The 24335-nt window shown below is 42.5% G+C and overlaps 1 protein-coding gene across 1 annotated transcript in view; it reads left to right on the forward strand.

Annotated features, from left to right (window-relative positions):
• The window catches only part of LOC147795228 (vacuolar ATPase assembly protein VMA22-like), a gene marked incomplete at its 3' end in the record, with an annotated part of 43814 nt that extends 22111 nt beyond the window's left edge, over positions 1 to 21703 (forward strand). Inside the window, exons 3-4 of the mRNA XM_087132189.1 lie at positions 12449 to 12555; positions 21603 to 21703. Coding sequence (XP_086988315.1) covers positions 12449 to 12555; positions 21603 to 21703 — 208 coding nt within the window. The remainder of the gene's footprint in view (positions 1 to 12448; positions 12556 to 21602) is intronic.
• Positions 21704 to 24335: the final 2632 nt, after the last annotated feature.

Below are 24335 nucleotides of genomic sequence, written 5' to 3' on the forward strand. Positions count from 1 at the left end.
GACCGCCCAGGAAATATATCCTTCCCCCAGCAATTTGAACCTTGACGTGGTGTGGTACGAACGACATCCCATAGACCACCCCATCTGGTCTACCTCCACCAGCCCGCTGCCGACAGCCACAGACCATACAACATCACTGGCCTCTTTCTTCAGGTGGGGGATGACCACAAGACAACATACGACCTTGCATCTTGCCTGGGTTTCTTAATAATGAACCACAAGAAGTCCAGACTGACCCCGTCACAAACACTGACTTTCCTCTGGGCAGTTCTCGACTTGAACTGCAGCACTGTTACTCCTACCGACAAGCACGTGGACAATCTCATGCGGTGCATTGCCCTATTCAGGGGACAATGCCAAGTGAACACCCGGGTATGGCTCCACTTACTCGGCCTGATGGCCAGCCTTATCGACCTTGTCCCGTGGTGCCAGCTTTACATGCGGCCTATACAGCTCCACCTTCTATCTTACTTCAGGCTGAGCAAAGATCCCCTCGATTGCCAGGTTCCATTATCAGGCCTGATTTACCATCACCTGTCATGGTGGTTAGCCAGGGCCAACCTCAGTGCAGGTCTTCCCTTTGTTCCACCTCAACACGAGACAGTTATCACTACCGATGCTTCCAATCTTGGTTGGGGTGCCAGTCTCCCACATCAATGTGCTCGAACTTCAGAAGATCTTCGAAGACCTCAGCCACTTCCACCCTATGATTACAGGCAAAATGGTCTTGGTTCGATCAGACAATGCGATCACCATTGCCTACATCGGTCATCAGGGAGGCATCCAGACCCCATTCAGCTGTACTCTTAACATGTTGGATGTCAAGCGATCCTTCAAGCAGAAAGGCTGCTGCTGCCTTCACTGCCAAGGGTCGACGAGAGTCCACAAGAAAGATTTATGACAGCCGACTACGACATTTTACTCATGGTGCAAAGGACGTTCAGCGGATCCGACCGTTGCACCTGTTTTAATTGTGACTGATTTTTTTTCGTTCATCCTTTCCTCTCTGGCCTCCTTGTCTCCACAATTCGAAATTACAGCTCAGCAATTGCGGCAGTGCACGGCAGCTTTGCAGATGGCTCTTCTAACAACACAGTGATCCACCACCTCTTACGGGGAATGTGCATTGAACAGCCTCCCCTGAAGCGCCTTGTTCCTGTGTGGTGTCCCGGCGATGTCCTCTGACTTCTGTCTCATCCCCCCTTTGAGCCAGCAGGCCATGTCTCCCTGTTGTACCTCTGCATCAAACTGGCATTTTTACTGGCTGTGATGAATTCTCCTTGGGGTTGCGAAATTAAGGCTCTCTCCAAAGCTGAGGGTCACATTTGATAGGAGCCTTTGGGGGTACGTCTTGTTCCTGAGTTAGGCTTCCTTAATACAAAAATGTTGTGATTCTTAGGTAATACCACTTACTTTAATACTAACATTATTTTTCTTACAGGCTGGATTAAGATTAATGTAATTAATAACAAATAGGGTACAATGGTTTGGTTACACAGGAAATGACATTAGTGTTCAGAACGTCCTCAGCAGTACTGAGGAGGTGGAGCAGTTCGAAATAGCTTGATCACTCTGTATCAGTGTCATTTGTAACAAACCATTTGACTTTGTTGAGTAGCTGGATGACGCTCGACTGATACCTCATTGGTGGCTTACCATTGGTTACACGGCTAGATCATTGGGTTTGTTGGTGAGGCTCCTTTGCATCCACATTGGGGCGGACTGGCCACTTGTGTTTCTGTATCGCATGCATCTTGTAGACCATATTGGCTAGTGCTGGAAGGGCAGGCTTGAGTAGATTCATCTGGTTGGTTTGACAATAGTGAGGTACATGTAGCTCTGTCTGTGACGGAGCAATCTGTCTTGACAGTGGGGTCATTCTGCTGTGGAGTAGCTGTTGGAGAATCATCTGGGGACATTCATCTTCAGCTTGTAGGACTGCAGCATAAGGTCTTTGATATATTAATATCTGATATATCAATTCTACTTTGATATTGATATGAATGATACTGCTTTAACATTGAAATTGATAAATCCAAAGTGCTGATATGATGAAAAAATGAAGATTTGAATTAAGTGGTGGTTGTTAATAGACAGTGTTTTGTCCAAGGTGGAAGAAGAATGTTTGTAGTTTTTCCTAGATTTGTACTTAATGTAGGCCATGCGAGAAATTCAAAGGCAATAACTTGTTACAGTGTTCAGTCCAATAAACCTCTGACTTCCCTTTCATGAATTAAATCTTGACACTGCCGACTTTCTCTGATCTTGCCAACTGTCTGGTCTTGTGACGACTTCACAGTCTTGCACACTTGTTTTTGCTACACATATAGTCATACAGCATATCTTTTGCAGTTTATTTCCTCTTTAGGCCTCTCCCCTAACCTTTATAGTCGCCCTGAACATTATTTGTGCTCCTTTGAAGGGTCAACATTATTTTCATTTTGCCATAAATGGATCATGAATAAAGGTTAAATCTTTAATAGAAATCTGGAGAAAAAAAATCAAAAGCTATGCACAGACACCCAATCTTGGACTTTTGGTCGCCCTTTGTAAGATTTCATTGCTTTGTCAATCATTTAGTCTTTCTTCAAGACCCGTGCACTTGATGTTGGATCATGCAGAATGCGCCCTCTTTATGGCCAGCATGTTGTTTAGCATAGCAAGTCCCAAAACATGTTGAATGGTGCTCTACTACAATGACTCAAATAATCCCTGACGCCTTGAACTTAGACTGATAACCTCACAACCTGCACATGCAGTTCCCGTGCTTTTTTCTTGGTAGTGACCTAAAGATGCTATCAATGATTAAATACTGATATTTAAATGAGGCCCATCATCAATGAAGCTGGCCACTCAGATCACAGATTGGCTGAAGTATGCATGCCTCTGCATTTGAATATACTGTTCTGATTGTAAGTTGTTGGTATTGTCAAATGCTCTTAAAAAGATTGCAAATTACAGCAGACTTATCGTGTGCATTGCTAGGACCGATTGGTACGCTGCTAAACCGCAATAAACGTTTGGCATTGGTTTTAAGCTTGAAAACATTCTTCGAAAAAGTTGATATATTGTTATTATTGGCAATTATCTATAATCGATGGAGCTAATTGCAGCAGCAGCATCAGCCCCATCAGCCTTGGGTGCCCAGGTAAGTATTTTCCCCATTTGGGTACTTCCCAGGGGCTTTGTTTAAGCTCCATCCTATGGAGAACTCTTTGCCAGAGGAATTTTGGACCCCATGTAGACCAGCTGACCAGTGTACGGGCACCCAACCACCATGCAGGGCCTGGGTTCCTAATGGTGCTGTGAATTGGCTCTGCCCTGGTGTGATCTCTCTCAAACAAGCACATACTCGCCTTGCTTGAGGGGTTGCTCAAAGATGTCCTTGCATTCTGCGCCAGGTTTGCAGTGGGTATCTCTCCCAGGCCTTCTCCATCTGTCCGGAGGACTTCTGCACATAGAGATGAGGGGTCTCTCAATGCTCTCAAAGATGGTCTACCCCTATCAACAGATACTGAGGCAATAGTGCTGTATGTCCAGACGTCAGATATGCCGGTTCGTAACCAGTTGAGGAGTGAGTGGTATTGATGTACAGTGAGACAAGGTGTGAAAGGCTGTCTGTCCACCTGGCTTTCTTTGCAGCAGGAAGCATGATGAGGAGATTGTTCTCCTCATCATGAGGAGAGTGTTCTTCTGAACCATTCACACTGCCCGGTCCCGTGGGGATGATGGGGGTGGTGTGTGAGTGACCAATACTGTAAAGAGCATGCAATTTCCAACCACTGAAGCCTTGAAGCATTTCCCGTTGTCCGAGTGTAGCTGAAGGTGTACTCCAAATTGGGAATTATGACATGTTTGACTAAGGCTTTTGCCTGCTGATTCCTGGTAGGCACCACCCAAGTGTACTTGGTCAAAACATCTTTAAGCTTCAGGACGTTCTTGTATCCGTCTGATGAAGGCTCCAATATAGTGATGTCTAATGTAAGCAACTTTCAATGGGGCGGTGGCACAGAGTGTACCCAAGGGGCCTGTGGTGTGTCAGTTGGGTGGTTTAGCTAAAGCTCATCCTCTGCACTGCTCTCACCACTGCTTGACAGTTGCCTCAATCCTGAGCTAGAAAAAGAGGGGCCTTATCTACTTCAAAGACCATTTAGCTTCAAAGTGCCAAGCATTATCATGAAGACAGTGAAGTACTACATCTGTGAGTACTGCTAGCACAAACAGGCATTCACCGTCTGACCCATCAGGGTACTTTCATTGGCGAAAAAGTACTCCTTCCTTTAAGTAGAGTTGGTCCCAGTGTTCAAAATTTTAAGGACCTCATACATCTCCTTGAGTCCTTTCATCCCTGGTAGGTTTCTGTCCCCTTGAAGATACATACCTTTCTCAGGACATCTTCGAGCTGAAGTTGTTGCAGCTGAGATGATGTATACCCAGGCAGGCTACAGCTACCATTTGCCTGTACGACACAGATTTGGTGACACTATACAGGTGGGACCAGAGATGGCACCACAGGAGATTTCAACATTTGGAACTTCTGGACTGTCGGCAGGTTCATCAGAATGGTTGCTAAGCTGAGACAGAGTATAGGCTGCCCTGTTATTCTTTCCTTGGGGATACTCAAATTTGAAGTCAAAGGAAGACAGCTGATGATCCCACCAGAGTTCAGGTGCACTCAAGTTTGCGCAATCAAGGTACTTTGATGGACTGGAGTCACTTACAATCCTGCACGTGTTCCCCATGAGGAAGTCACAGAAAGCCTGACAGACAGCCCACCAGATGGCCAGAAGCTTAAGCTTAAACGCCGATTAGTTCTTGTTCCTCTCAGCCTTGCATAAGTGTCCATTGGGCATCCTATAACAGCCCTGTGCCCGATTTCACAAAACCTGTCTCAAGTTACGATGAATCGTAGTGCTATAACGTGTCTTAATGATACGACGCATCACTACTGCGATGCGTCATGCGGGCCATGTCACAAAACATGTTGCAAGAATGATGCGTTATATTTTATTTAAGCAAAAAGAAATCGGGTAATCTAATCGGGTACACATTTGTAGGCCTCTGCCGGGTACCCGGGTACCCGCCCGTCGATTTCAAAACCCGGTTCCATTTTTCCGGGCCGGGTACAAGTAAAAAAATAACTAAATTAGGAACAAACATTCATGCATAAAATGTCTGTAAATTTCTTACTGAAGGACAGACTTCATGGAAAACCACCGTGCCGATGAAAACCCGGTCCCACGGTCATACATGAAACTTGAATTCGGAGATCGACAGCTAATTTTCTTACCCACTCCGCCCATTGCACCACAAGTCGTTTTCCTAGTTCCGGAATTTCCTAGTTCACAAGAGCGAAAAAACCACTAAAATTCACGGGCGATAGGTCACTCGCAACGTGTGATTTTAAATATTTCTTTAAATTGAATAGTCATATAAACCTTTGCATCTAATGTCCGCTTAATCAAAATGACTTTTTTAGAGTTTCCGTTTTTGTTAATTTAGCGAAAACTGCAAGCTTTTCCCCCACTCTCGGATCGCGCGGCGTTACCACGCAAAGTCGTTGCGAACTCAACTACACGGGCGCAGCAGAAATGTATGTGACGTAATGGGTTCGTCAACTGTGCGGCGCGGGGAGGATAACGTTGATAGCTCACTGTACAGTTTAAAAGTCGAGTCAAACCGTACGCAATTTCTACCTTTTATATTCATTAGAATTCTTATTTTTCATCTAATTTTCTCAAAATTAAAAGATTCTCTATTAGAAAAGCAACTTTTTACAATGGTTTTGGCTGAAAATGGATTTTTCGTGTGGTTACTTTTTATTTGTGAAGACGTTTTTGTCTGGATCCCAAACCGATCCAGAACTAGGAAAGGTGTCATCATCAATTTCGTCGATCGATCCTGTGAGTCCAAATATAAAGGTTAGATTTTGAAAAAAAATGGAAGTGTATCCAAAACACAAAGTTGACTTCTGACCATATTTCCCTCGAATTTGAGGATTTTTTAGCTGCAGTCTTACTGAATAATTTTCGCGATCCGGAACTAGGAAAATGACTGTACCAAACCTATATGAACAAGAGACCGAAGGAGTTTTGTCTTATGAGGGGGAAGCGCTGTTGATGTACACTTGCATGACTGTATTTGTAACTATCAAACCCTGTCGGCCTAAATGACTTTTGTGCGGAAGAAGTAGTGCTTACTGTTTGAATTAAGAGTATTTTTGTCAATTAAAACAATATGAATGAAAATTACTTTATATTGGGATTGACGACGAAGCGAGAGCGGATTGTGTAATATTCCTGCGGTACTGGGACTCCACACGGTGTGCGGTAATTGTGCGGTTGATCGGCCTCTTTTTATAATCAAAGCATTAAACGTGCGCTACAAACCCAAGGAGTTAGAGAAGCAGTTTAGTTAAGTTTTATACCTAGAAATATTCCGTTTCAAAATTATTTTTAAATTAAAGCAACTTGAATTTCCTCAGTGATTCACCGGAACTGTGGATGAGGAATTGACCAAAAAAGCAGGAATGATTTTTTCTGTATGTACTAAAGCATTTTAAATCCAAGTATTTTTTCATTCAAAAAAAGGAAATGTTGACAGGTGCAAGTCATAATACAGTCGGCCAATCAAATATCACTTGTCGAAGTACTTATGCATTAAAATCTCGACAATTTGAACCTCAGGGGTTCAGGGAACCTCACTCATTTTTATTAATACAGTACAAGCACTACTAAATACTAGAATAGTGCAAACTGATCTTCAACATTTTATGCCTTCCTATTTTCTTTTCTGTAAAAAGCATGTACAGTACAAAGCCTGAAAAAGTAGCCTAATGATAACCCCCTCGGAAGGGCGATGAATGGTTAGGCCTATGTGACAAAATTCCAATTTCCCCCTCCCAAAATGTATATTTGCCCCCTCCTGTTGATTCGACATATGCCCTTGTCCCTGGTAATATATTTATGCACTTTTTTTATATAGGCCTAGGAAGACATTTCTTCATGCATTGCCAAGTTTACAAAAATGTATTTGTTTACCTGAGTATTGTGCTGAATTTGGTTTCCAACATGCTGTACTATCCCGTTAATCCTTTCACGGGTGAAGCGATAGCTTTGGAAAACCTTGTCATTGGTTAAACTATCCAACAGTTGCGCCTATCCCTGAAAAGCCACTCTCTTCATAGGGTCTGTCTTGCCTCACAATCTGCCAAGAGCATAAGCACCGTTTTTAATCCTGCAACATGTTCTTGTGTAGTTGTGATGACCCAAAGAGACATCATAACTTGTGGCAGGTTTTGAACCTTTGTCGAGGAACTTGCGATGCATTAAAGGTATCGCAAGTTTTGTGAAACGGATAGCACAACGCATCGCGAGTTGAGATATTTTACACATTGCAACTCGAGATATGATGCATTGTGGCATTTTGTGAAATCAGGTGCTGGTTCCGTTGGGTAGTTGCTGCAAGAGCACTGCCCCTAGCCCACAAGTAATGGCATCTGTCTCATCAGTGAATGGCTATGAAAAGTTGGGAAACCTCAGGATTGGGGCTGTCACCAATTTCTTCTTGAGTCTGAAAGTTGCATGGGCTGTTCATCAAGGGTTATTTCTGTCAGTTTTCTCTTTCTCCCCTCTTTTGCAGAGGTCCATTGGAAGTACTTGAGGAGGGGTGCTGCAGCGTTGGAGAATCCCTTCATGAACTAGCCTTTGATCAAGGTGTCCACAGCGAAATGGATAGTCGCTCAAGAACAAGGATCGCAGCTAGAGGAGACTACTTTAAGTACCAAACCAATGCATGAAGAAAGACTACAAGACAAACCACATGCACGGCCGAAATCAACCATGCATATGCATGCAGTAGCAGAGGTGTGTATGTTGTGGACTGTGCGCTCCACCACAAGCACCTTTGGCGCTTTGTTTGCAGTGGTTGATCTGAATTATCCAATATGCTAATGTTGATGAATTATTCACATTTCTCTGAACCAATCATGTTTTGGGGGCCAAGTAAGCCTAGCAATAGCTTGTCTAGGCTACTGGTACTTACGTTCATGAAGTCTTTGCACAACTGTGCAGCCTGGTATATGAAACTTTTGCCATATCCAGTTGGAAGATTGACAAATACGTCTTGACCCTCCAGAACAGCCTTCACGGCCAACATTTACTGCATTTTCAATTTGTTGATCGGAATCCCAAGCGTCGGTGCTACATATTGTCATCTAGAGCCCCACTGCCGGAAAAGACGCCATGTTGAATACACGCGTCCATTGTAATGATGAATAATTCATACATACATGATGTAATCCCACGACAGAGGTAGTTGTTTTGATTGGTGGAGACTTAATGCGTACGCATACATCGTATCTGCTACCGAAACGGTAGCAAATGTGAAGAAAAACATAAGCTACGTGGGGTAGAACTCTAAAGGCATGCAGGGCGGATGTGCAGTTCGTCATGTAGTCTTTCTTCATGCATTGGTTTGGTACTTAAACTAGTCTCCTCCAGCTCCTTGCTCTTGAGCAACGATCCATTTCGCCGTGCCTTGATCAAAGGCTACTCACGAACTTGCTGAAGAAACCTGCAAACCCCAGAAAGGATCGTAGCTGACTGACCGATAACATTGCTTGATAGGAAAGGCATCCCCCATATCAATGTTGTGTCTGATGGAGTCAAAGTACCCTTAGTCCCTGTCATGTTTATGAAATAAGTTTTCAGGAGATCGAAGAATTGTGCTCTCAACTCCTGTGACAGTCCTTCTCCAATGTCTACCTCACCAGCAATGGTTTCGGTCTGTGAAGCAGTTACAGTAGCTGCTTGGGCAACAGGCGGTTGGGTCGGGATATTCATTGTTTTCTTTCCTTTGCTTAGACAGACTTCATCTGTATGATACAAGGTACCAAGGCAGACATGAGCAGGCAGGGTAACATCAAATTTGGTCTCATTTGTCAACACTACCACAAACTTACCTGCCACAACACGGACCTAGCCCAAGTGATGTCAGCACGCCTCAGTACTCCTCTGGCTCCAAAATGGCTTTGTACTCCATATGATCTGGCCCTGGTCAAGCTGATACATACAGAACTGCTACTTGTCTGGCTAGTATCACTGGACTCTTGTCTTGAGGAAGATAAGCATGACTAATGGGACTGGCAGTCATCTGGAACTGTAGGCACTTCTTTGTGGCTGTCATTGCCCATTGCTATGTTGGTTCCAACTGTTGACCCCAACTGCTTTAGGTGTTGAGCCTCGATCAGGCAGGGTTATCGGCCATGACCAACACTGTCCTAGGATATTCATATCCAGGATCGCTGGCGTTCGTGGTGCACCCGAGGTCTCCAGATCCATAAAAATTAACATGAGGGGATCAGGTCTTCAAGGCAGTGAGGTCAACCTCAATGTAGCCAAGATGAGGAATGTCAACTCTATTCTCAGATTGACATTGGAAATTTCATGGTATGTCACGAAGTTTATAACCCATCCCCTTGAAGGCTGTATCGTAACACTTCTCTGTAATAGTCATCGCTGTAGACCCTGTGTCTAGCAGAGCATCCAAGGGGATATCTCCAAAGAGAACTGTCACCAAGTAACAATTGGCTATTGCTCCAGTTGAGAGGATCCCTCCAGCTGTCTGGCTCCTTACAGCTAGGGGCTGTCATTTCCCTGCCACTGGGTTTGTCGCGGTGGTGTCTGCTTGGGGATTGGTGGTAGTAGGATCGGGGTATTGGACAGTTTCTGGCAACGTTCCCCAACTCGTTGCAGTTGAAACAACGAACTGGGCTGTGGGATGGTCACTTTGGGAATCCATTGGCCAGTGGGTTGCCAGGATGGCGGTTGGGGTGGTGCAGAGGGTTATTGGAGGGTGTCTAGCTTCTCCAAGACCTGCTTCATTTGCGATTCAATCCAGTTGGCCAACGTGGTCCTCATCCTTCAACTAAAGTGCTGAAAGAGTCCCCTGCTGCCTAGCCATCTCATTGTTGGCGAGTTTGTGCTCCGCCTATTGTATTATCCAGTGCTTCATCTCTGCAAATATGATGTCAGACCTATGGTCCAACATGTCATGGCAAGAGAGGCAGAATCCCTCTGCTTCTAGATGGTCCATGAGCTGTTTCTGCAGAATCATGTCAGAGTGCTGGAAAAGCTTCTTATATTTCCTCTGGAAGTGCTGAAACAGGTATTGTAGGTCAACTGAGAAGTCACGAATGGTAGTTAGATTCTTAGAGTAAGATTTAGCAAGGTAGACCAGGGCATCTTCTACTGACTTTCCTTCGGTTAGAAGGGCCGTAGCCTCAACCCTGGGGCTCCCCTTCAATGTGTCAAGCAGGAACTGCCCCTACTGCTGAGCTGGAGTAGACAGTGTGTCATAGGCATGACGGATGGTAGTGACAAACTCGTCTGTTGGCACACTGCACCCGGTAGTATCCTCCCTTCCCTCAAAAAATGGCAGTTTTCTATCTGGAGCAAGAACAACAGAGGTAGGGGCAGCCACTGTCAGTTTTAGCTTTCCCAGCTCCTCTGTCAGGACAACAACCTGAAACTCTCAACTCCATTACTCGGTTGGGGAAGAATGACATTCTCCTCCATTGGCAGGAGAACTTGGTCCTCCCCATCCTTGTGCGGTAATCCTGGGCTCTTCAAAAGTGCAAGCTTGGCACGGTCAGTGGTAACTTCCCTTTCCTGAGGGTAAATTTGACTACTGAACCCCATGTCTATGCACCCTGGCAGTTGATTCCGGCATTTGTATCTTAATATGTGTTGCCTCCTCAAGCCACTGCTTACACTTTCGTGGGGATAGGTGCTTTGGGTTCTTGAAAGGGGGAGACTCAAATCAGTGAAACAACTCCCACACCGGCAAATGTGATGTACTGACTGTGATTTATTCTGGAAAAAAAATTGGCAGACAAGAGACTGTGCCAAAATGTGTTCTTCATTATAAAGCACACACTGCCAAGAGTGGCAACAAACACTTGATGAAATAACAATGCCAGGCAACTGTATCAACAAACTACAGTATCTCAAGTGTAGCAACACATAGATTAGTTACCCACATTATTTTAGACAAGTATGTAATATTTCAGTTGCCACATACTCCTCTGGAAACAGCACTAACAATTTGGCCACCACCCCTGTTACTATGGCAGCATAACTTAGCCTGGCACATGCCTCTAACCCTAACCCTCTTCAATACTAGGATTGAGGGAGAACGGCAAAAGTTCATGACTGATTGCGAAAGATGCCATTAGTGAAGGTCGTGGGTTAGACCTTGTGTTGTTCTTGCTCAGTCGGGCATAAATCCAGCTGGATATTTCTTTTAAATCAACCGCACTGCTCAAGAATGTCATTCGCAGTGCCTTTTTTGAAGGATTTAGGCAGCAGGCACACCTCCATGTAACATTTTCAAGAAATTTTGTAGGATTTTGGAGGATTGAGAGAGAATCCTATTTTTCAACCCCGGAATTGGAGGATTTTGGAGGATGAGGAGGGTTCCCAGCAAAAGGGGCCTAGGGGTTAGGGCTAAAGCATAAACACTAAGAGGGGTTGTTATGCTGTTAGCAATAAAACCACTCTTATGATGCTCCAATCCAGGGTAGCTTTCTAAAGCACCTGCTCCTTTCAATATAAACAGGCCTATTTGAACCACTTTGTGCAAAACATGTACATTACAGTACACAGTGCACCAACTTCTTTAGACAATAAACAAACTTTTTCCAGCTGAACCTCTTTAAGCTACAAAAAAATTATTGTTCTAAACAAGATGAAAAGTATGTGCGGGTATGCAGAGACATTAGTAGTTTCAGTGAATTCAGTTACACACAAGTTAAACATTGAGCAGGGAAACAAACGTTTCAGCCATTAGCATTCTTAGAACAAATCCAACCCAACTGTTCCTGTTACCAGACTATAAATTTATTGAATCTCACCAAAATGCAGCATGTCATAACTTGGACAGAAAAACTAGAAAAATCAACTAACACCAGTTGACTATCAGGATCCCCAAATAGCCATTGATTATACAATCTTTAAGTTATCTTCACTCCTTGTTACTTTTAAGGGAAGTTAAAAACTATATTGTGCTCAGGGATTCTGGATAATCTACCACTCCTTGTTATCTACTAAAAAATAGAACATTTAAAACATACCTGAAAAAAGTATGGCAAAAGACAGACTGCTAAAATATGTTCACTCTAAAGCACACACTGCCAAGAGTGACCGGCACACTCAGCAAAGTCCACCCTCTGCCCTGTGACTTGGCTGGGCTTTAGCATTTTCCAATGGAGGTTCTTGCACCCTGCGCGAAGTTCCGGATAATACAAGATAAGTAGGTCCCAAGGCCCTCATATTAATGAGAGTCGACTACTAGGGGCTATAACATAAGACCTAATTAGGGTCCAGTTACACATGTACATTTGCGAAGGTCAATTGTTCACTTGATAATGTGTTCTGTTTGCTTTCAGGGATTTTACCACTTGTCAAAAGCTCGTATTTCCATGGGAAAAGAACAAGTCGGAACATTGCAATTTGATAACAGAGGAATGAAAGCACTGGCATATGTCAAGATGAGGTATGTGTATGTAGATATGATACTTTTGATGTTGTGTTTGCAGTTTGGCAAACCCACAATTTTGCTTACATTACACATGGGACATGCAGAAAGTTTAACCCGTTGAAAAGCATTTTAGATTAGCAATTGATTTCAATGTCTTTTTTTCCAGAGATCCCCACAAGACTTTATTTCATATTGGGTCATTCCATAAATAAGGGGTCCAGTAGTATGAGGTAAAACCCTTTTTTCACATTTTCATTGCTACTTTTTGTTTATATATTACAAACATAAAAATAAAAATAAAATAAACATCTAATTTGGACACTGATTTGAATTACTACTTGAATTACAACAGTTGAATAAACATGGTGCATGTAGATTGTCAAGCATAACAGGGACCCTATAAAAGTCATACCCTACACTTTTCATGTGGATGTCTTTGACTGTATCCTGGCTTTTTAGCCAGCTCTTGTTTTCCTTATGGCTTTTTCCCCCTTTTTTGGCTTTTTTTTACCAACTTAGCGAAAAAAGCATTCTTTTTGTTCTGTTCTTTGCTTTTTGCAATTTAAAAAAAAAGCATTTGTTTTGTTCTTTTTTTGCTGATTTGGTTGAACAGGCAGAGCAGCTATTGTTTTCATTACTATTTTACTTTTTTCGCAATTTCTTGAAAAGGCATTTTTTTGTTTTTTTTTTATTTTTTCACCATTTTGCAAAAAGACATTCTGTTTTTTGTTTGTCTTGGCTTTTTTGCAATTTTGCAGAAAATGTATTCTTTTTGTTCTGTTTTTATTTCTTCCCATTGTTTTTCTACTGCTCAAAAGCCCATTTGTTTTGTGCATGTTTCTTTAACCACCAACTTTAGCCCATTACCCATATAATTGCATATTTAAAAAAATCCATGTATAATCAATCATGGCCTCCCAAAACATTCTGTTTGCAGCAAGTGGCAGAGTATGTGGTCTTTCATATATCTTGTGTGGGTTAGATCACGTGACCCTTCCAGTCGAAACCGGAAGTGGACTAATTGTTTAACAGTGGTAATAGATATTGACTTGTTTGCAATGGTATTAGTGTGTTGGGGTATAGTATTTTTCAAATCATCTACTGAAGACGTCACGTAATTGTCGAGCACCCTCTATCGACAGGTTAAAAATTCTGAAAAATGAAATCTGAATAGATGTCTGCTCGTATTCGAAACGAGCGTTTCCACAAAATTTCCAGCCGCAGCACAAGGCTAATCGCCCGCCCCTCCAGATGTGTCACGCTTGCTTACAACGCGATACACAGACATCATTTGCCAGTTTCCTGTAGTCATGACAAATGTAAAGCATGATTCAAAAATCAATGATTTTGTACATTAATTACACAAACGAACCAAAAATTCCTTTCCCAGTGCCGATAAAAATAAGTCCAAATAAGTTCGCTTGACTACTCTCACATCTCAAGAGCCCAACTAATCGCCCCACATTGAATTATTTGTATTGCTGCAAAAAGATCTGGCGTCCCTGCCAATGAGACTGCGTTTTCGTGACGTACATTTTGCAAGACACAGCTATCCAATCGCAATACATGTATTCCTTCATAACATCATGCTTCTTCAGCTACCATCTCGCATGCAGGCGGCTGCGCCACATGGTTGGTGAGTGAACTCGGACTGTTGATAAATTGTGTCATGAAGCTGGTGTCGAAAATCATAAGACAGATGGAAAATAAAATAAAAATGTCTCTCCATGACACAATTTGTGTTGGAAAGACTACTTACATGGATTGGGGCTTCAGTTGATGAGTCCTCACATTCTTGCAGATACACACAGGCCTACTTGCCGTTTAGCTTCGTCGTCATCAGCCATTGCGATCAAAAGCCTTTTAATTTAAAAATCCCTGAATCGATGCTTTCACACATGTATTTGCTTTTTTAATCTCACATGTGCATTAACATTTTTCATACTACAGTGAATTTTATTATTCTAAACACATCACAATATATTTGATTAATTCGTCGGTGTCTTCACGAAGTGACAAAAACCCACCGGTGGAAAATCTAAAATTTTTCGACCTGGAGTTTTTCCTACCATTTTACTTCCTTTGATCTAATGAGTAAATTAGCAGAGTTTCAAAGCGAAATGTTGTTTAATTTCATAGCAACTTTACACAAACAACTAACAAAAAGCTTAGCCTCTGTGTTCCTCTTTTTTCATGAAGTGACAAAAAGTCATATTGTTTAATACTTAATTGCACGAGTCTGGTTGCACATGTGCACGCGAATGATGCTGTACATGAACGCATGTGTTGAAATACAGGATAGTGCTCTCCTTGTGTGATTCGATGTTGTGCCAAGTAAAATAAATATTTTCGGGCATTGTGCCGATCACCTTTGCAGTATATAGAGAGTCTGCTTTTTTGTGACAGTCTGAGAAGAATTAACCGTGTTTATGTCCCCGACGCTTTGAATTGCAAATGCGGCACCCACTTTACACATTCCGAGAATAACCAATAGATATACATGAACATGTACATCGAGCGTCTGTCTGTGCACCACACATGGAATATTCAGGTTGATCGCGGTTGATGCAGCAGGCATGCATAATTCAAGAGCATCAGCATAACAATTGCGTTCATCCCAGGGCTGCCTCATTAAATGTTCTTTGCATGAATGAACTTAATCGTTTGTGTTTGTATTTGTTTATAATCCGCATTGTCACCCATGTCCTGTCAATTCAACCTGTTTGTAACGCATAAGCCTGTTACAGTGGGTCACAGAATATTTACATGTAACTGCAACCCCAGGAGTGTTGGAAGAGTTGAAATACTAATTATGCAAATGTTAATGCACATGCTAGTATACTCCATCGCACATTCAACACACATATGATTTTATACTTTGTAAATTCTCTATATTATTATTTAATGTCAATGTTATAAATTGTTTTTCAGGGATATTTTAATAGAGGACATGATCAACAATAAATGAACAGGATCAAGGGATTTTTTCGTCCGTCATTTATTTCTGGGAGTCCTCTTATCAAAGGGCACACACCCTCCCCCCAATAGGGACCACGCAGCTCCCTAAGGGAGGCTGCCCCCTGGGGTTGCCTCCAAGCTCCCAGACTTACATTATGAATTGGCCTGAAGGTTCTTGGTACAGAACCCTGGTACTGGTGCCTGCATTAACATTACTGGGGAAATCTTAAGATTTGGACTGGGAAGCTTTGAAAATGGCTCTGCCATGCAGTCCAGGTTAACCTAATCATACAGGGCACAAGTAATATTTTGATGAATGGCATTTGTGCTTACACGGGGCCCTCTGTATCCTAGCTGGAAGCCATTTAGAAAACAATTGTGTAAACATTTGCCGCTCCGTCATTGGGGTATGAGTCTAGGAGAACCAATAGAACTGGTAAATTATCTGTGGAGTGAGCAAGCCAGCAAAGGCATTTATTCCCATGGGGCAGGGATTGTATCAAAGTAGTGACTGTTTCAGTAGGTAGAGCACTATAGACTCTCCCCCCACATTAACTGTTTGGGTTGGGTCTACTAGAGAATACCTACCCAAACAGTCCTGTCCCGCCTGTCCTCCCCACCAGGCTATGACATTTTTAGTCACTTTCAAAAAGAATGATAAACATGGCAGTGAGACCGCAGTGCATAGTGGGAGGTCAAAGGGCATCTTGCATGATATAGTCTTTCAGCAAAATGTATATGCGTTTGGGAAATTTGCATAAGTAGTGACTGTTTGAATAGGTATTCTCTAGTAGACCCGACCCACACAGTTAAAATGGGGAGGAGTTTGGGAGTAGGCATGGTTTTGAATTCAGCACCTTCATATTGACTCAGAAAACATGATTCCATGTTGCCACTCGAAAGTGAGAACAGAACTCCAGTTCCAGTGAAGCTATGATTTCTGGCCCATGGTCTGAGGGCTTTGCTAGGTATTTGTGTCTCAAGATGTACTTTGCGTCGGGGAGTTGTTAATTGTAAGTATAGGTTTTACCCTTACAACAACTCATACTGATTAACACTGTGTACTCAGTGCTTGTGAAGATGTTCTCAGGTTTGCTTGGGTGGGACTCAAACCCATGACCTCCTGCTTACTAGTGCAGATGTCTTAACCACTTGACCACTGAGCTTGCCGGGATTGGATAGCCAGTCCGAGTTAGATGTTGCAGCAGGAACCAAGAAACAATTTCAAGTAATACTTTGCGTTGTTGGGAGATGGTAATTTTAAGAACGGGTTTGCCCTTACACCAGCATATTTTAATTTACACTGTATACTCAGTGTGCAGCAATTAATGCAGCATTCACAACACTATTCATGGCGACTGTGTCCTGCCAATCGCGCACTGATTGGACGGAGCTAGTCACTACTCAATGCACGCAGCAGATACTGCGCAAGGGTGAGGCTGCAGTGAGGCTGTGAAAGGCGCTCGGCCCCAGTATGAGGGAGAATGAACCTTGCCCACTAAGTTCTCAGCATTGGACCGGAATGCTGGTTCATGGTAAGCACTACTTCCTGTGTTTTGGGGGCTGTAGGGATCACGGTGGGTTGCTTGGAGATGTCAGGACCCTCTGAGGGGGAGCGGACAGTCGAAGAAGGGCCTATCTGCCGTAACTCTTGCAGCATTAGTTGCAAGGGGCGGTGTCCCTGGCAAATGTCTCGTTTGCAGCCTGAGTGGACCCCTGCTGCCCATATATTAGGTTTGTGCTGGTGCATTGTCGTCCGTACAATAAAAATGTGGCGTCTTAGCGTGTCGCGCTGTTGCGTACTTTGACATGAGTGGACTTTTGGTTGGAGGGCTACAGTATTACCTGGTGTGTGTGATGTGGGAGAAATGAGGTTGTGTTGCTGGAACCCATGCAATATTAGTTGAGTGGGGCGCCATCCGTAGATAGGATTTGGCCCTGGATGTATTACATGCCCCCTTATAGATAGTGCATTATGGGGGGAAATATGCTAAATACTTCTGTACAGTTACAGTTGAGAAAGCACCATCTGTTAGTTGCTGTAGACCTGTGTCCTCATTTGGGGCAGTTTTCTTATCAGGCAAGTAAAATTGATGTTTAAGCTGTCCCATTTCAAGGGGTGCCTTCTGTAGTTATATTTCTGAATTAGCCGCTTGAGCATGCTTTCCCATGATTAGATGTTTGTTCGAATAAACCAATCCCTGATGTTCTGGTGTACAGTGAATGGGTGTCCTAGACTGGTTAATTATGTAACTTTGAGTTATGCCTGAACTAGTAAGCCAATAAGATTAACACCAAGCCATCCAGCCAAATCCAAAGGATCAGGTGTTCAACTGGGACAGTATACGTGTACTTCATCCCAACGGACTCATCCCTAGCTGCTCAGGGACATTAGACATACTTCAAGAATCCCTATATCACATTGCACACAAAATTTCCTAATTACGCTTTTGAGAAAATGGTACTCAAAAAGGCGGAAGAGTTAAAAACTGAGAAAAAATTTGTTAAGATTAGACACAAACAAGGTTGAGTGAAATTCTGTGAAACTTGTTACATTTTTGAATTGTAAACCGAAAAACACTGACATGTGATAAAAGTCAACCTATGATTATTGTGATGCGACAGAGGGTGCGAGGCATAGCGCACAGCAGAAATTATAGATGGCGCTCTGCCCAGTAACAGAGGCAGATGTTAGGCGCACATAACTGTGTGTTAAGCGAGCACAGTGCACAGGCTCTGCCTTGTGCGTAGTGTGATAGGGCAGCGAAAGTCACTGCTTGGTCACATGAGCATGTACGCGGGCGTGGTCATAGCAGCGCGAAGGCTATATAAGGCGCAATGGGAGCACATTACAGCAGAACCTTGTATTGGGTTCCATCCTGCTATTAAAAACCCTGAACTGTTTGAGCAGAGCATCTGAGCAGGCGTACAGGTAAGACCCTCGTACGTTGGGTCGTTATTGTGGCTAGTCCTAGTCCCGAGTGGTGCATGTGTCATTAAGGGGCTTGGTGGGTTAATTAAGGGGCTATTTGGTGGTGCGGTAAAAGTTCCTTGTGGGAGCTTACGGTCGATTAAGGGTGGATTGCTATCTCGCAGCGCAAGTTGTGAGTGGTGTATTAGCCGTGAGATAGCCCTATTGACTTATTCAGGTCCCGGTGCCACTAGATGTACACGGGTTATCATGGGGCTCATTGCTCCGGGCAAAGTCTAGTCACACAGTCTTCCCATTTAGAGCACCCTCTACTGGTGTATTGGTTGATTGTGATTGAAAGAGTGTTGATGAATAAACCAGCCACTTTGATTGTTGTATATAAGTCAGGTGTCCAGGCGAAGTTATTTCAAGTCAGGTCTGTGTAGGTTACGTCATTAAGTTTCAGCCAATCAGACTAGGCATCATCTCAACAAAGACTAGAGATCATTGAACTTTCTTGGGGGACGGTATACTTTGGTCCCAACGGACTTGTCCCTAGCCGCTCAGGGAATCTCCGGTATGTGCCATCCGACGCGTCACATTATTTACTACTTTAATACCACAAGACAGTTTAGCAATTCAAAGTGATTGAGAACCCATCACATGGTCAGTCTTAAAGAGAATGGGCTGTATAGGGTTAAATTGATGTTATATAATCATGGCAAAATTGTGAGGTCACAGGACAGACTTGAACTCCAGACCAGAATGCATAGCAAGGAAGTTAATCAGTCCAAGCAAGCGATTTGCAGTGCGCAGTAAAAAAATTTGTTTGAATAGAACACCAACTTTGACAAAGTGGACTAGCCTGTAACCATGGACAAAAAACTCCCTCCCCCCCAAAAAATCACTGGAACACACAAAAACAACCAAACTGGCAAAACAGATAAAAGACAAGGAAGGCAATCTAGCTTTCCCAGTAGGCAGTAGGCCCTAAAGACAAATCCCAACCCAATGTCAACCCGTTTCGTGTCACCTGCTTTTGCCGGTTGTGGACGATAATACATGCATTTTTCATTTTAACCCCTTCGTGCCGGTATGCGGCAAGACCCACCTTAAAATTGAGATCCTCAGCCCGCTTTTCAGCTATTATTCTCGGCCCAAGCTCGAGCGAACACGATGATAGAAGGCAGACCCTGGCTCTTGTATATATGGTAATTGGCCTTTGTGTGTAGTCTAGAAATGAAAAGACCGAATTTGCATCATAATCACCAGCTTCACAATAGTCACCACTTTGAAAAGAGGCAACGGGAATGTGGAAGTGTGAGTAGAACAATCATCCTTTTCACCGTGTAATTCAAAGCGTTAGCAAATACAGCTATCAAATAGCCAATGGTAGGATAATTACATCTTTTCAGAAGACAAATTTTTATCATGTTGCAGGAAAAAATCATTACCAGTCAGTGTTTTTCCAAGGATGAATTTGCACCGGGGACCACTGAGCTTGCCGTCCTTCCATCCTAGGAAATAGTTGTTCACGGTATCCGCTGCTACATCTGACTTGAACCAGCCAGCCGACACCGGCAAGCTCGGTGTTTGAGTGGTTAAGCTGTCTACACTAGTAAGCAGGAGGTTGTGGGTTCGAGTCTCACCCGAGTATGCTTGTGGGTTTTTTCACAAGCCTTTGGGGGCAAACACTGAGCATACAGTGTTGTAATACATGTCAGGCAGGGCAAAAATCCCAAATGAGTCAGTGCTTTGTTGTCGATCCTCCAGGTTGCCACCATGCCCTTCCAACAGCCTTGTTGCAAAATCTCTTACTGAGTATATTCTGGTCTCGAACTGATAAGGCAATATTTCTTGTGCCTCATCAGGTCCTTCCATGTCACTTTCTCTGTCAAATGAATAAGATGAACATGACAACTGATCGCTGTCATGATCGGAAAAAAAATCAATGCTAGCATTGCTTGAGTCTGACATGATGGCACACTCAAACGCTACTGCATTACATACATGTCGACGCGTTGTTGCGTAATAGCAAACAGTCACTGGATAAAGGATTCTGTCCTAGGACATCACGATTCTTGGGAATTTCTTTAGACAACTTTCAGCACCGGACGGCTGTTGTTTAGCTTTTGCTCCAATAAGGGAGTGAAATAAGGTTGTGAAAACTATCATTTTTAACATATTTCTGCGCATTTTGAAATAGTGCAGATGCGTTTTCTTGTTATATGTATGTTTGTTTATGTGTTGACGCATGTTTTACAAGAAATCTCGCATGCCATGCATGTTACAGTCTCCATATCATTTACTACTACTCCTTATAGGAATGTACCAAGGATATAGCAAAATGAAGTAAAATTGTATAACAAAATCATTGGAAATTTTAATTTTTAAACCTAGTTTTGACTCTGCAGCTCAAAAGCTATTTAATAAATGGGAATAAATTAATGCTCAGCCTGTCTCAAATGTTTGGTTAAGACTATTTCAGTGAAATGATCTCTGATAATGTCGCTCACCTTTGCCTTGCGTATTATCAGTGTTCATTTTCCTTTTCAGGTCTTAAACATTCAAGACTGGCCAACACACATTATTCCCTGCATTAAAAAAGTAATAATTGGGATAAATTGAAAAGAAAAACAAAAGTATCAGTAATGAGCAATACTGAGTGATGATATAAAACAGACTGACAGGGTTATTGTAGACCTAATGCTGGAACCCAAATTAAATCTGTAATCACCATTATACCCAGTACATGACAATGAAAAAAATGCAACGTGAACATTAACCCTGAGAACTTCCAAATTGATGTAAGGAACTGTTGAGAGCATTTCTCATCATGAATAAAGTTTTAAAGTCACAGATTTTGTGTCTCTTAAGTCTATTTTGATCATTGTCATTTTTATAGCATGTACAGTGAAAGATTCTTAATATCTGATGCTTTCTGAAAAGAGTGGTTTAAGAGTGAGCATTCTTTAGATTTTCAGTAACAATTGCAGTTTAAGATTTTCCAGCAGAGAATGTACATGTAATCAGCATTTGGGCATATACAATAAACATTTGTGACCAGCAGAACTCTGTGTCTTTTTCAAGGGGCATTCAAGAACCATTTCAGCATTCATAGCATCTAGTGTAAAACTGCATGTAAATGAGTGCTTTATCAATGTAGATTTTTTTTTTATTATTACTTGTGCAGTGAAGATGAAGATGAAAAAGTCTGCAGCTTTCTGCTGGAGCATCGACAGCTGTCACAAGTGTCCAAGGCAAAGTTAGTGAAAAGTTACAGCAGTTCCGTGGGTAAGGGATTTTATTCTAAACGTTTCTTTAGGGGAGATCAGGTCAAGTAGATCAGGCCAGAGCAGAGGGAAATTCAAAACATTCAAATGACTATATCTCTGGAACGAATTTTCATTATTTTCAAAATGTTAAAAGCCAAGGAAAAGGAAGGGGGAAGGGAACTTACATTTGTTATTGAACAAACACAGCTGATCCACTCATTTCCCACCATTGTTCACCTGTTCATACAATTCGACAGTTGAATTTAAGTTGTTTTCATTGTGTTATCATGACTGGCATGTTGTTCTACAGGCTTTCTCTCCCTGAAATTTCTTCAAAACAAGGGGGTGAGTGTAACCAGGTCGAGTGTCCGTATTGTTTACTCTTATCCGACACCGGTTCCTGCTAATTTTTCTTCTGTTCTTAGTCACATTCCACCTTTCTGTACGTGTACGCTGTGTAGTGCATGTTCTGTGCGTGGCGGCGCTTCTTTCTTGATCGCTTGCGTGCAAATATTTATAGCGCCCTCTAGCAATACACGAACTGTTTTTGGTCACTGCGTGCATCTCCAAAATTTAAGAATGTTGTTCTTCTGTTTAAGTTCAATACCGGGCATTCTTGGGTGTCAGCTGTGTACCGGGCATTCTTGGGCATCGTTGAGTTAACTTGTAAAGTGACGCAGCAGGAGAAGGCTGATTTTGATCCAACTACCACAGCTACCGCACATCGACCTGTTTGCTCGTGCATCTACACAGATTTTGTGCAGCACTTGCTATCATTTCCGCTGCACATGAATCATAAAGGCATGAACATATCATTTTATGGCAACTTCGTTGGACAATATCGTCAAAGCACGTCCAAAAGAAAAACTTGAGCACATTGCAAAACTTGAAAACGAACATTTGCTTACGAAAAAAGACATTTTATAGCTCGCTCAAATGGTCGCGCGTACTGATGCCGAATATCACGATGCACAACGATTGTGGAATGCGTTTGGATGTCAAAACATGGGCGATTACCACAACCTATACATTAAAAAAAACACTGCTTTGACTGGATGTGTTTCAAAATTTTAGAAATATGTGTTATGACAATTATAGCCTCGTTCCAGCAAATTATTATACGTCGTTGGGGCTTTTTTGGAATGGTGCCACCTTCTAAGCTACCACGATGCGGACGTACATGTATTTCACAATTGTAAAGACAATTGGCTACCCACGATGCAGACTAAAAACATGGCGTACTTTGGGTTGGAAAGGGAAAACGTCGCCACGTTGCAGTTGGGAGCAGCCGATGCAGTCGAATCTGCCAACGATGGTAAAGACGAAGCCATCACCGACACTTTTAAAACTAGCCACGCCATTCTATTAGACGTTCCATGTTGATGGATCACAGACCATTTTATCCCTCGGGCTTTAAAGAACCGTTTACTTATCAGTTGGCTTTTAACGGTCATGATAAAGTATTTAAATCGACAGACAGGGCCGCGGAATATTCAATTTCAGATCTAACTTTGGAATGCGAAGTCGTGACCAACAAAGATCTGGCCCAAACCCTGAGGCAAAAACACAAAGGCTCCATTTATTACTTATTTGACCGGATTCATTTGTGGAAGAAACAAGCGATACATAAATCAGAAACATTGTGGAACATTAACACAGACCATACCATAACGGAAAAGCCAAAGAACGAAAAGTTTGAAAGACGTTTTAGCTTTGTTCAAAGACCCGGCCCTTAAAAATCCCCAACAATTTTATAATTCGCACATTACAAAAGCAATCGTCATGGTCTAAGGTAAACCGAATCAATTGTATTTGCACGGACTATTTGAATATCAACACTTTTCCAAAATTGCCAAGTTCTTTGGCGATTCTGATTCAGAATCGGCCCGATCGGTCGTAAAAGACCTGAATCTAACTGGCGTTGACATGGCCGGTTATTTGAAAGACAAGTATGGCCTTTGGCTCAATTTCAGAAGCGCAGACGACAACTAGGCACATGGGTCGGGTAGGTCGCTTGGTAGAGGCGGTGACATTTTGATTCAAATGGAGCGTGAAGCAGAAACTGCGGGGCCTTTGACAATGTACGTGTTTTGGTAAAAGATGCACAATTGACTGTCGAAGACGGTAATTTTAAAAGTTTGGTTTATTAAAATGAATATGTATAAATCACCTCACTGCGCCTTAATTGTGGGCACAACGGCTCAGGAAAAACCAAATGGATCTTGGATCTTTTAGAATGGGAATATAAATTTGCTTTTGAAGTGATCGGGAAAATTTGTCCGACGTTTAAAAGAAAAATCTTGTATAGAGCGGTTATGGATTTATACCGACGATAATGTTCACTTGTGTGATTTAGATAGAGAAGAACTCAAATTTAACGAAGCGGTCGACTTGTATCAAAACATTTTTTGATCGCAATTTTTGGGGGGATCTCAATGATTTACACTGAAGATAGAAATTTCTTTGATCTGTGTTCAGACGAAAATGACTTTGTATCAGATGAAGAATGAAATCAGTTAAAAAGGCATTTTGCGAGACGTGAAGTACAGTAAACTGGTGGTGTTGACAGAGCCGCCAGTTTGTTTTAAATTTGTTAATTAACAAATTCTCAACTAGTTAAACAAAATTGTCATTATTAAATAATGGCAATG

The sequence above is a fragment of the Acanthaster planci genome, unplaced genomic scaffold (genome assembly GCF_054643075.1).
Source record: "Acanthaster planci isolate LZ-2023a unplaced genomic scaffold, COTS_SCS Contig118, whole genome shotgun sequence".
NCBI classification, from domain to species: domain Eukaryota; kingdom Metazoa; phylum Echinodermata; class Asteroidea; order Valvatida; family Acanthasteridae; genus Acanthaster; species Acanthaster planci.